The following is an 11597-nucleotide window of genomic DNA, read 5'->3' as shown; positions in this document are numbered from 1 at the left end:
TCCTCAATGGAAAGCATATTTACACTGTTTGAATCGTTCCCTGTCCCCTATATAGTGCACTACGTTCCATTCACTGTACAGAAAATACTAATTCTGTGGACAAGTGACCGATTTCAGCCGCGGCTTCAGCGTCTATTTTATAGTGTAGGGGGCGGGCGCTTCGGATTCTAGAGAGCATTTGATTGGACAGAAAGTTTGATGAGAAGCTGAAGTACGATGGCTGAGCCATTTTGGCGAAAGTGACGAACTGCAAACTTTGAATGCTTAGATCTTCTAAATGCGAATTTTGTCACTGTTTTGGAGCACACTGCCTTATAGATAACCTTAAGACTAACATATTCATACTAACACCCAAAAAACTTTAATTTTGATTTCATGGGGACTTTAAAATTTGGTTCGCACCCCTAATGCTACATTCAAAAAATGGGTGAAACTCTCACCGTTTGTACTTTATACGCTGCTTTGAACTTCTAGGTTTTTCCTTACCTGAACAAGCATGTCCTTGGAGTGAGTGTTAAAGTAGTGTGTGACGTGCTCTTCTGGATTACTGAGTCGGGTGCTGCGAGGGCCTGCTTGCACACCATTGTTATCGAAGCCTGAAAACACCACCAAGCACACAATTTGCACACTGACATGAGTACAAAGATGTTCAATTTTTGTAATCATTTTTGTTGACTTACAGAGATACAAGGAAATAAATGAGTACGTGTTTATGAAAATATGATAACAGGCTATTTGTAGACATATAAACGTACCGCAGCATTCATCCACAGCATATTGACAGCAAGTAAGAGACAAAATAAGGTCAACCAAAAAAAAAAATCAGCAAATTTTAGTTGTTTCTATCAAGTTATCAAATTAAGTACGGCATGTACTGCAACTAGTTAGTTGTAATTGTTTATTAACTGTCTTTAAAGGGGTGCTATTATGCTTTTTCACTTTTTCAACTTTAGTCTGTAATGTTGCTGTTTGAGCATAAAAAAGATCTGCAAAGTTACAAAGCTCAAAGTCCACTTCAGAAGGAGATATTTTATTTTACAGAAATCACTTTTCAAAAACTACAACGAATGACTCATTTGGACTACAACGCATATTTTCCGGGATTTGTGATATCACAATTATCGACGAATGGGATGAGACCTGGCTGAGCTGCACTAGAGAAGGCAACGAGTGTTATCACTATGTCGGAGACACGCTAGCATTCCCAAGGCAGACGAACTTAGAGTGGTTACAATCATCCGGGTTTAAATCGCACTCAAATTGATTTGATTTTGACTCAATATTTACACTGAAGCTGGCAGGCGGCTATGGTAAGGGGCGTGACATTTCCCGACCAGGCGCCGAGTGCTGCCAATCACAACACACACTGGCCCAGCTAACCTATCACAGCACATTGCATATTTCAGAAGGCGGGCCTTCATTTGATACAGGAACTATTCGAGCCGTTCATGCCAGACTGGGGAGAGAGGTGTTGTAATAATGTAAAATATGTGAAAAATTATGTGTTTTTCGAACAACCTAGTATGAGAGCCTGTTCTAGTACATCCCCAAAACAAAATCAAGACTTTGTAAAAGAGCATAATAGGATCCCTTTAATAAGCAAATATTTCATAATTGCTACTGTGCAAGTTTTCCAAAGAAATTTGTTTGTTTTTAGTGCTAATGGGCATTTCCATTTAAAAGTTTGGGGTCAGTAAGATCATTTTTAAAGAAATGAATATTTTTATTTTGAAAGGACGCATTAAATTGATAAAATATTAAAAACATTTACAAAATAACAAAATATTTTTATTTTGAACTTTCTATTCATCAAAAAGTCCTGAAAAAAAGTTCCACAAAAATATTAAGCAGCCCAACTGTTTTTAACATTGATAATAATAAGAAAAGTGACTTGAGCACCAAATCAGCATATTAGAATGATTTCTAAAGGATCATGTGACACTGAAGACTGGAGCAATGACTGCTTAAAAATTCTTCACCATCACAGGAATAAATTACATTTTCAAATACATTAAAATATTATATAAAACAGTTTGTTATAATAATTCAAATATTATAATTTTATTGTAATTTTGATCAAATAAAAGCATACTTGGTGAGCATAAGAGACTTCTTTCAAAAACATAAAAAAATATCTAATGGACCACAACTTTTGAACGGTAGTGTATCTGCTTGGATATATGCAAACACAAGCAATATATGGCTAAGGAATGCCATATCATTGAAAGCTGGGACAAAAATAAAAAGAATGGATGGCATACAGTTTGTGTGTGAAGTGTCAATATCTCACCCAGCAGCCAAGCATACAGTCTACGGTTCAGAGACATGTCTCTTCTTAGAACAACATGAAGTGCTGCAGACAGAATTCTGATCATGTCTGGACGAGTTGCCTGAAATGAACCACACAGTTACAGTATAATGTTAGTATTTCTATGTGAAATACTTTAAACTAACATTTCTATTTTGTGACTAGTGTGAATAACTCATAATTCAAACCAAATCTACAAATATCTGTTTTAAAGGTGGACAGGTAATATGCCACCTGAGAAGCAACAAAGATGGATCTCGGAGAGAACTTTAGGAAATGTTCTTAGCATTGGGACAAATAAAGGTGAAAGAAGTCTTAAATAAATCAGTATTGTCACCTGACTCATGTGGAAAGGAAAGCAGAACAGGATCAGATCCAGGGTGCTCCTCTGCACTAGCACACTAGAATCCTGTACAGATGTGCTGACTGCTTCCACCTGATAAAAACAATGATATAAACATGAAAAAAACCTCTGTGGCGGCCAACTGAACAATTTCTATATTTTGAATCATTCATTATTAAGGGCTGTTTTGCTTGCATTATGTCTATTGATCAGTGTACCATCAGTTCTATGTCACTGCCAATGATGTACAGCTGGTCTTCCATGGATAGTTTTCTGTTAAGGTGCAGTAAGACAAAGGACACTCCAGGCAAGCGCACAGCAGGGCTGGTTAGGATGCTGCCCCACAGGGCACTGTAGAAGGCCGGCTGCTCCACAGCAGCTGCCACCTTTTCTAGCAGAGTATTGGTCCTTTGGACAACAGATGAAATAAGATTAAGATTAGAGATGCACAATATGTCAGGAAACATATCAGTTGCCAGCTGATACTGGAGATTGTTTTTGTTCATCTGTATTTGTCGATATAGGATATATTTTCGCCAATATTAGATATTGCATTGCACATGCTCATTTGCCTTATTAATACATTGAAATTTCCTTAATTTAACATTTATTTCATTTATTTATTTTTAAGTATATTTTAGAGTATTCGAATATACACTACTGTTCAAAGGTTTGAGGTCAGTAAGAATTTGTTTTTTGAAAGAAATTGTTTTATTCAGCAATGATGCATATTAATTTACCCAAAGTGAAAATAAACACTCTGAAAAAAATCTATTCTTTTGAACTTCTATTAATCAAAGAATCCTGGGGGGGGAAATCATCACCGTTTCCAACGTTTTTAACATTGATAATAATAAGACATTTTTATTGGGAACCAAATCAGCATATTAAAATGCTGAAAATTCAGCTTTGCCATAACAATAAATTACATTTTAAAATATATTAAAACAGAAAACAGCATTTTAAATTGTAATAATTTTTTACTATATTACTGTTTTACTCCCTTTTTGTTCAAATAAATGCAGCCTTGAAGAGCATAAAAAAGAAGCATGAAAAACATTTTTAAAATGGCACGGGAGTGTACATATTAAGTAAATATGAAAACCTTTTAATTTACCTGTCATAATACTCTGAGCCCTCCTCCAGACCAGGCAGTACACCGGTCAGAAGTCCCTGCAGGCCTGGTTTAAGAGTCTTTCCCAAGGGCAGGTAGTAGGTCTCATATAACCCAAGTAATACTGGCTTCACAGACATAGCAGCATTGGATAGTAAAGGGAAGAGGCCAGAACTGATGAGGAGGGTGAAAAGGAACATATTAGGCACTAAAAGTCACTGTAGCAGAAAAATCATTCTTGGACAATCTCTACCTATAAAGGAAAAGATCCTTCGCCAGGCGCTTTGGTCCAATGATCTTGAAGATGATTTCGTAGGTCTCCAGAGCCTTGCGGTGAACCCCGCTGGGCAGCGCCGGGTGGAGGCATTGAGCCAAACGCTTTCCAATAGTCAATTTCTTAGGCACAACTTGATACTTGCCATTGTTTTGCAAGACCTGTCCACAAAATACAAAAAAACAAGATCAGTAAAGCAACTGCCACATTTAGAGGAGCTTCTAAATGTGATCAAGGGGGTGTAGAAAAAGACCTTGTTGAGCTTCCCAAGCGCTGAGATCAGATCGGCCCATTCGCTGGAGTACTCAAAGTTTTTAAGGGCCTTATCTACCGCTGCCACATAGTTCCTGTATTTCGAGTCCCCGAGGAGTTCCAACTCCTCTGCATTCATCGTCCTACAAAATGGGACTAAAAGCCAATTCCAAGGTCACAAAGGAACATCACACCTTCAGTGTAAAGGAACAGAGAAGAAAAAAATGCACAAAGGTTAAAATCAATCAAAAGCAGTGTACTCAATGAGTAATATTGCAGCGTAGATCACATGCTTGATAAGGGAAAAAAAGAGCTCACACCCAGGTTCCAGCATACTCAACATTAAAAGGATAGTTCACCCAAAAATTTACATCGTCATCATTTACTCATGTGGTTTCAAACCTGTATGAGTTTCAAAAGCAGTTATTTTGAATAAACCAATTGACGATAATCATTGACTTCAATAGTATTTTATCAATACCATGGAAGTCAGTGGTTACCATCAACTGTTTGGTTACCAACATTAAAAATATCTTCCTTTTTGCTCAACAGAAGAAACTCATACAGGTTTGGAACAACTTGAGAGTGAGTAAATGATGCCAGAATATTCACTTTTGGGTGAGCTATCATTTTAAGCTTCACTGTGTGGAATATTTTTACACTCAACCAAACACAGTGGCCCTTTAGTGTTCAGAAGAGCTCACTGTCACTGGTGGAGACGCTGTTGAATTATTAACAGGTGTGACTCAGTTGCAGGTGAGCCACTTTAAAGCTATAAAGGGCAAAGATTAACAATAACAATAAAGCACTGACTAGGAAAAAAATTAATACTTCCATATTTTACGGCACTGTAATCTGCCGTTGTTATTTCCGATGTTATTCTTTCAAAAAACTACAATGTAAATGAAAACAATGCATTTAATCGACAGTTCATCCGAAAACCATCACTTCCTCACCCTCATATTGTTCCAAACAATAGGAATAGGTCATTTTCTACACTATGAAAATCAATGGTGACCGTTTTGCTTAAAATCTCCTTTTGTGTTCTACTGAAGAAAAAGTCATACAAGTTTAGAAACCATGAGGGTGTACAGAATTTCTATTTGAGGACGAACTGTCCCTTTAAGATGCACCATAACAGCCCACAGGTTTTACTATAGCCAAAACCAAAACAAGATCGTAAACACATTAATCTGAAGCCTTTTTAAATCTTCCACATTTTTTCAATTGAATTTAACTAAATTCAAAAATCCAACAAATGTGGCAGGCTGGTTGTCCTTTCCCATGATCAGCTGATAGGGAACAAGGGACCATTATGAGATGAGAAGGCCCCTATGAGGTCCTACAAAGCGATTTGCCAGTGTGACAATGACGAATGAGTGGTTCATGGTAAACATATCTCCAAATCTTTCCACTCGGTACGACATCTCACACACACGGACAGAATAACCAACCAAACACGATCAAATGTCATGAACACACGCTAACTGCTAAGCTACTGTAGGCTCGCTATAGAATAACGTTAGCGGATCCTTGACAGTGAGCTGCTGCTGCTGCTGCTGCTGCTGCTGCTTACCGTTGTCAGTCGGACGGTGATTTTTTTTTGAGAAGGTCTGAGCTGTGAGGGGCTGGCTGTTTTTGTTAATCTTGTGGGCAGATGGATGGATAGATGGTTGAATGGATAGGTTGTGAACGATGTACGGTCAGAACGGTCGGTGGTGGGTATACTGACAGCAAGAAACGCTTTCCCGGATGCCGCTGTCGAGATCACATATCTGCTTTTAGTAAAGCCATTTGTTATACAGCAGCGTTAATGTTGACATCAGTCCAGGTAGCGTTGACACTGCGGATGAAACCATTTTTGATGAAAGTCTTTGACAGGTGAACCGCTTCGTTCTACGCATGCGCCAGCAGTTCCTGGTTAAACCAAAAAATACGCCACTCTTTCATAATAAAAGTTCCCGTGTTGCGCTGGAGTCAAACCCCGGAAATACATTTTTTACTGTCGATTTTCGCGTAAAATAAGATCTGTAGTTAACATTACTGAAAGAGTTTCACGTTTTGTTCTACAATGTAAATTATACACATTCATACAGCAAACGTGCATTTTGAATACAGTGTTTTTAAATGTGGACTACAAACTGAAGAGTTTGTATTGTAATATCTACTACTTCAGGTTGTATTGAGTGGTTTGAATTCAATTTAAATCATGGAACGGTTGTTTCTTCAATGTTACGTCTGCATCATCTAAATCAGTCATGTAGCTCTGCTGCCAGCTGATGGTGCTGTCGAAAACTAAACAGAAACCACTGCATTCCACGTTGCGCACTTTAAATTCCAAAGCGATGTTAAGCGAAGTTGATTCAAATACGTTATTTACAAGCCATTTGCTTAAATAACCACAGGCTAAGAGTCAGGGATGAAGTGAACTTGCTGTAGGGGTTACTTACTACCGCCCCCGGATTATGTGTAATTTTGTATTCTTTACAGTAGTTATTATAACTTTATTTACCCTTTTGTCCTGTTGCTATCAGGGTAAATCAAATACTGCAGGCTAACCACAGAATGTAAACAACAGAGAAAATATAATCATTGGCATTTGTAATTTACAATAGTTGAGTAAGGTTTTTTAATCATGCTCTCTAAAGCAAACATCACTTCTTAAAGTTTCCGGCCAGATACCAACCATTCATTTCCTGCATTTCATTTATATGTTGTAATTTTTTCCATCTCTTGTTTTTTTAGTCAGAGTTTAGTCTGTATTGACAGATATTTCACAAGTCATCTGCCGGTTTTGTTATATTGTAATAATCATGCAATATAAATGTTTAAAAAGTACCTAAGCATATTCAAATCTTTCCAAAGAACTTAAACATTTTCTACAATTCTTAAAAATTGTTCTGTTAATGGCTTTTCATGGCGATAAACCACGGTTATAAAACATATCCAATGGGTGCTGCGGTCTACGTGAGCAGACAGAGTTCTTGTCCAAACAGATAATCAGTTTCATGGGCCACACAGTAAATGGTTTCAAAACTCTGGGCCGAAGTCCAATACACAGTGTCAATTTGTGCTATGTGCCCTGCTGCTAGAACTGGCAGTAAGTGTTTAAGATTATTGACAAAAACATGTATTTGTACATCATTAATATTTGTACATCAAAATAACTTGTATTTGTAACCGTTCAAACAGCAATAAAAGACTAACATCCATCCATTTTTAAATGTTAAACTCCTACAGATTAAAAACAGCACACACAAAGACAGTACTGGGGGAAGGGAAGGGATTTTATTCTTTTTTTTTAGACAACCAAATTAAACAATCTTGTAGTACATACAAATTCTTACCAAAAAGGGCTTTCAGTTTTAATTTCAGGTGACGCTTTCAAGGTCGGGATAAATTCACAGCCAATTGTTCAAGATAACCAAATTTAGGAAAAGGACTTTTACACATTCCATTAAAATAATTTACTTTTTACTTTAAAAGGTTAAAATATTATCTGGCATTCTGGAGGTAAAATGCAGCATCGCTGGCTTCAAACATTGGCCCGCGGAGGAAAGACCAGTGACTTGGGGCAAATGCAACACTGCTTTATTGGACTCTGGACAAAGGGCAAAATAATGAGGGTTATATCAATGCAAAAAAAAATTTTTGCATAGGCAACTCGAAAACAAAATGTATAAAGGTTAAAATATTATCTGGCATTCTGGAGGTAAAATGCAGCATCGCTGGCTTCAAACATTGGCCCGCGGAGGAAAGACCAGTGACTTGGGGCAAATGCAACACTGCTTTATGGACTCTGGACAAAGGGCAAAATAATGAGGGTTATATCAATGCAAAAAAAAATTTTTGCATAGGCAACTCGAAAACAAAATGTACAAAAGTCCCTTTCAGTTTCAAAATATTCATTTTTCTTTTCTTTGTTTCTTTTTTTTATACTTGCACTTAAAGCTCGCTCTGCCCCTACATGGTGCATTATACAAAATAAAAATATGTGCAAGATCACTGGCAACAAATCACACAGTGCAGGGGTTGACGCACTATATGCAATTTTTTTTTCTTTTTTTAACAAAATATTCTTCAGCATTTTTTAAAACAAGCCACATCCTTAGCATGACTTTTACATTCAGTGTTATTACTAAAAATACTTTATCTGCAGGTTTCAAACATTCCTGCACAAATGTACAATATGCTACAACATTTTATACATTTCATTATTTACATGGCTCTATTACACATCAAAACTCATCAGCTTTGTTTTGTCATCTTTAAGATAGTTATTAACATCACGTTCTGCAAGAGAGGTAGTTTCCACCACACTCATTACTAAGTGGGAAGGGGTGCTTCATCATATCCACAGTTGAAAGAGCAACTTTGTCTGAAACTTTTGAACACAAATGAACAGCAGTGCAAGAATAACAACAAGTGAGAAAGGGCAGTGTGTGTATAATGTCGTCCGCCAGCCTTCTTATAAAACAAACAATGTAAACATGTCCTCACTGGACTTGCGCCCTATTTTTCAGTCCCCCCCTGCCATAATACACACATTTCATAACATAATGCTTGCATCAAAACAATCACAGAGCAAACAAGGCTATGAGACGAGACCACAGAAAACATCCGTCCTATGTTCTCACCTTATAACCCTCTTCCGCATATTTGCTCTGTGATCGTTCCAAAAGTACAGCAGTTAAAATGAAAAAAAAAAACAGGGGAAAAAAAAAAATGAATTCCAAAAATGATTGGCCAACCAAAACCTTGATATATGCTAATGCCTTACCCGATGATTTATGGCACTTGTAACCAGATCTGGTTAAGCAAGGGGGGTTCCAACAGAAAATTGCTCATTTCTTAGCTTTGGTAAACATTAAAAAAATCACACTTAGTTTTCTAAGCTATAACACAAGGGATGCAAAAAGAAAGTTTAACGCTGCAATAGAGCTTGTGAACCTTAGAGAATTTCAACACCTATAGTGCAACGCGCACAGCGCCATTAAAAAAAAAAAAGTACAGGTGTTGAAATCACAAGGCCCGTTGTGCCACCTCATTAGGCTTGAGGTTAGTCAAATGACCCATGTTCACTTAAGCTTGTTCCCCTTCATATTCTTTCGCTTAGGTCTCCCTGCAGAACGAAGTCGAGTGGCTTTTACTTCCCAAAAAGCAAAATAAAAATAGATACCTGGAAATGCATTATGCACTATAACGCTACAAATGCTGCGGTGCTTGGCACCAAGAGGTTTCTGACACTCCCTGAATGATTAAAACTCAAGCCGAGAGTATGCATCAAACCTCAGCAAGCGAAAAACAATGCAAACTAAATGGTGGGAATTTTGTCTACTCCTAGGCCTGGTTGAAAATAAAAAACAACAACAACAAAAAACACACTGACTGTCTCAAACAGAACAAAACAAAACAGGAGCATAACAGAGCAATGAGTTATTAAGGAGGACATCCCCAGTTCATCATTTGTCATGGCATATGGCTTCACTGAAAGTTCTCGACCGCCCCTTAAGGCTACAGCGACGTAATATCTATTGGAGCGGTTTGCTTTTATACATTAAAAAAATAATAATAATAATAAAAGTAAGGTGATGAACACCAGGAGAAACATCTGCCTGCCAAATGGTCATCACCTTATTAAGACGCAAATCTATAAAAATCTGTAAAATATATTACGCAGCTGGAGCATTAAAGAGGAGGGCGAGATGCCCAAGTAGAGCCTTCATTCATATATTGGCTTAAGAGAGCAGCAGTGAGTGACCTTCTTAGGCCTGAACCTTCAGGAGGCTCTTTAACTCAAAGGTCATCATCTCACGATGATCGCAAGTGCCCATGGGAAGAGACACCCAGTGGCTCGGGGGCTTGGGTAGCACACTTGGAGATGGGGGCTCACTGAACTTGGCTCCAGCATAGTTCTGACCACACTGAGCTGACAAAAGTTTGTTCAGATGGGACATGGTACCCTCCCAATTCTGATCATAAGGTGTGGCAAAACGAACTGAGGCATTTTTCTTGTCTACAGACTGCCGCGCCTCAGGAGACCAAGAATAGCTGGTGCCCTTATCACCCCTGTGATGGCTGTGGTGATGGGGCACCCCTAAGGCTCCCGAGGCGGCGGAATGCACCACTCCATTCTGGTCTCGACTTCTCTGCTTGCTCTTCTTGGGCGCCGGGCTATCTGGAATGTTGTATCTCTCGCCACCTCCCATACTGCTTTGATTGGATGTCACCTATCAGAAGACAAAGAACTTGTTTAATGAAAGAGAAATAAGTGCATATTTGAATTACAAAAGCTAAAGGGTGCAAACTGGTTTAAAAACAGGCCTACAATAATTATTAGACGTCCCTTGTTGCAGACTGACAATAACAAAGGGCTACGTGCAGCGCGTTCCGCCCATCCCCCACTCGCTTCCTCTGCTTACCTCTCTGTTGTAGAAAAGTTGAGTGCACGGTTCTCTTCACTTTTTAACTTCTCTTCACCAATCGGGCTCCAGGTCCTCGAAATAGTTGATCTACTTCTCGCTGCACATCTATGTCCAGCAAGATCTGAAGTTTTCATGTGCCAATGAGCGTTGTTTTGTCGTGTAACCGAGCTGAACATGAATTCACCTCGGCGCACGGTGCTTTAGAAGCCGTGAATCTAACAAAAGGAAACAATAATATAATGTTATTTCCTAAATGCTTTCGTTTTAAATCATATTTAGTAACGCTTATTTTCTAAACGAATATTGAGTCATTAACTAAACTAGTTGTTAGTGTAAAACAATGAGTGAAAATAGCAAAATAAATTAAGGTCAAAAAAAAAATTTGCATATAATTTATATTTAAACCTCATAGTACGAAATATTTTGTGAATATGGTATTACATAAACAACATCTAACCTTCCTCAATTGTGCTCAATGTCTTGACGGTTGTTATCCATTAAAAAAGTACATTTTCAGTTAAATTGGTTCGGAATTGCAGGTCATTTCTATAATGTTTTACTAATAAACTTGGGTTTTAAATGATAAAAACAATGGTATTAGGTCATGTTTTCTGGCCCCGTACCAAAACAAAGACTCTTACTCAACATGGCGTCAATACCGTCGACGACTCCCTAGTATGTCTTTAACTCAATAGAAAACTTACCGACTTCCTCAGGCTTCGATGGAATAAGCCCGTCGTCTTCCCTTGGTCTAGTCTGTCAGCTGTAGCTGTTAAAGGAGAAAATATTTCCCGATATGCGAAATATTATTCAAATCCGAGGCTACAGCGGAATGGTATCTTTCTCCTTCTCCAGTTTATCTCCTTCTAACAACAAAATGG

General features: G+C 38.0%; 2 protein-coding genes and 1 long non-coding RNA gene across 5 annotated transcripts in view; 1 reads left to right on the top strand and 2 right to left on the bottom strand.

Annotated features, from left to right (window-relative positions):
• The window catches only part of dop1a (DOP1 leucine zipper like protein A), a 27683-nt gene extending 21487 nt beyond the window's left edge, over positions 1–6196 (bottom strand). For 2 of the 3 annotated variants that reach the window (XM_016275663.1, XM_016275665.1), the window contains exons 1-8: positions 5868–6196; positions 4293–4485; positions 4019–4200; positions 3769–3939; positions 2870–3059; positions 2646–2744; positions 2291–2390; positions 487–596 (exon numbers count right to left, since the gene is read on the bottom strand). In XM_016275663.1, the coding sequence (XP_016131149.1) occupies positions 487–596; positions 2291–2390; positions 2646–2744; positions 2870–3059; positions 3769–3939; positions 4019–4200; positions 4293–4430 (990 nt within the window). In that variant the 5' untranslated portion in view covers positions 4431–4485; positions 5868–6196. The remainder of the gene's footprint in view (positions 1–486; positions 597–2290; positions 2391–2645; positions 2745–2869; positions 3060–3768; positions 3940–4018; positions 4201–4292; positions 4486–5867) is intronic. The other variant, XM_016275664.1, reaches the window with a different exon arrangement.
• A 1345-nt stretch (positions 6197–7541) lies between these two features.
• LOC107587762 (uncharacterized) lies at positions 7542–8138 on the top strand. Its single transcript, XR_001609506.1, has 2 exons — positions 7542–7777; positions 7977–8138. It is a non-coding gene; the product is annotated as an uncharacterized lncRNA (long non-coding RNA).
• Positions 8139–8227: 89 nt separating this feature from the next.
• Positions 8228–11597, bottom strand: LOC107587761 (proline-rich nuclear receptor coactivator 2-like). The gene is made up of 3 exons (XM_016275662.1): positions 11421–11597; positions 10714–10931; positions 8228–10521 (listed from the first exon to the last, which is right to left on the bottom strand). Exon 3 carries the CDS (start codon positions 10498–10500, stop codon positions 10057–10059), a length of 444 nt encoding a protein of 147 aa, XP_016131148.1. The 5' UTR covers positions 10501–10521; positions 10714–10931; positions 11421–11597; the 3' UTR covers positions 8228–10056.

Source organism: Sinocyclocheilus grahami, unplaced genomic scaffold (assembly GCF_001515645.1).
Source record: "Sinocyclocheilus grahami isolate Dianchi unplaced genomic scaffold, SAMN03320097.WGS_v1.1 scaffold96.1, whole genome shotgun sequence".
In the NCBI taxonomy this organism is placed as follows: domain Eukaryota; kingdom Metazoa; phylum Chordata; class Actinopteri; order Cypriniformes; family Cyprinidae; genus Sinocyclocheilus; species Sinocyclocheilus grahami.
The sequence above is the reverse complement of the archived record's forward strand: the minus strand, read 5'-3'. Positions and strand labels throughout refer to the sequence as shown.

Bases quoted from the DNA above. Each gene is read 5' to 3' on its own strand.
- LOC107587761 (XM_016275662.1), bottom strand. From the start codon at position 10,500: ATGGGAGGTGGCGAGAGATACAACATTCCAGATAGCCCGGCGCCCAAG.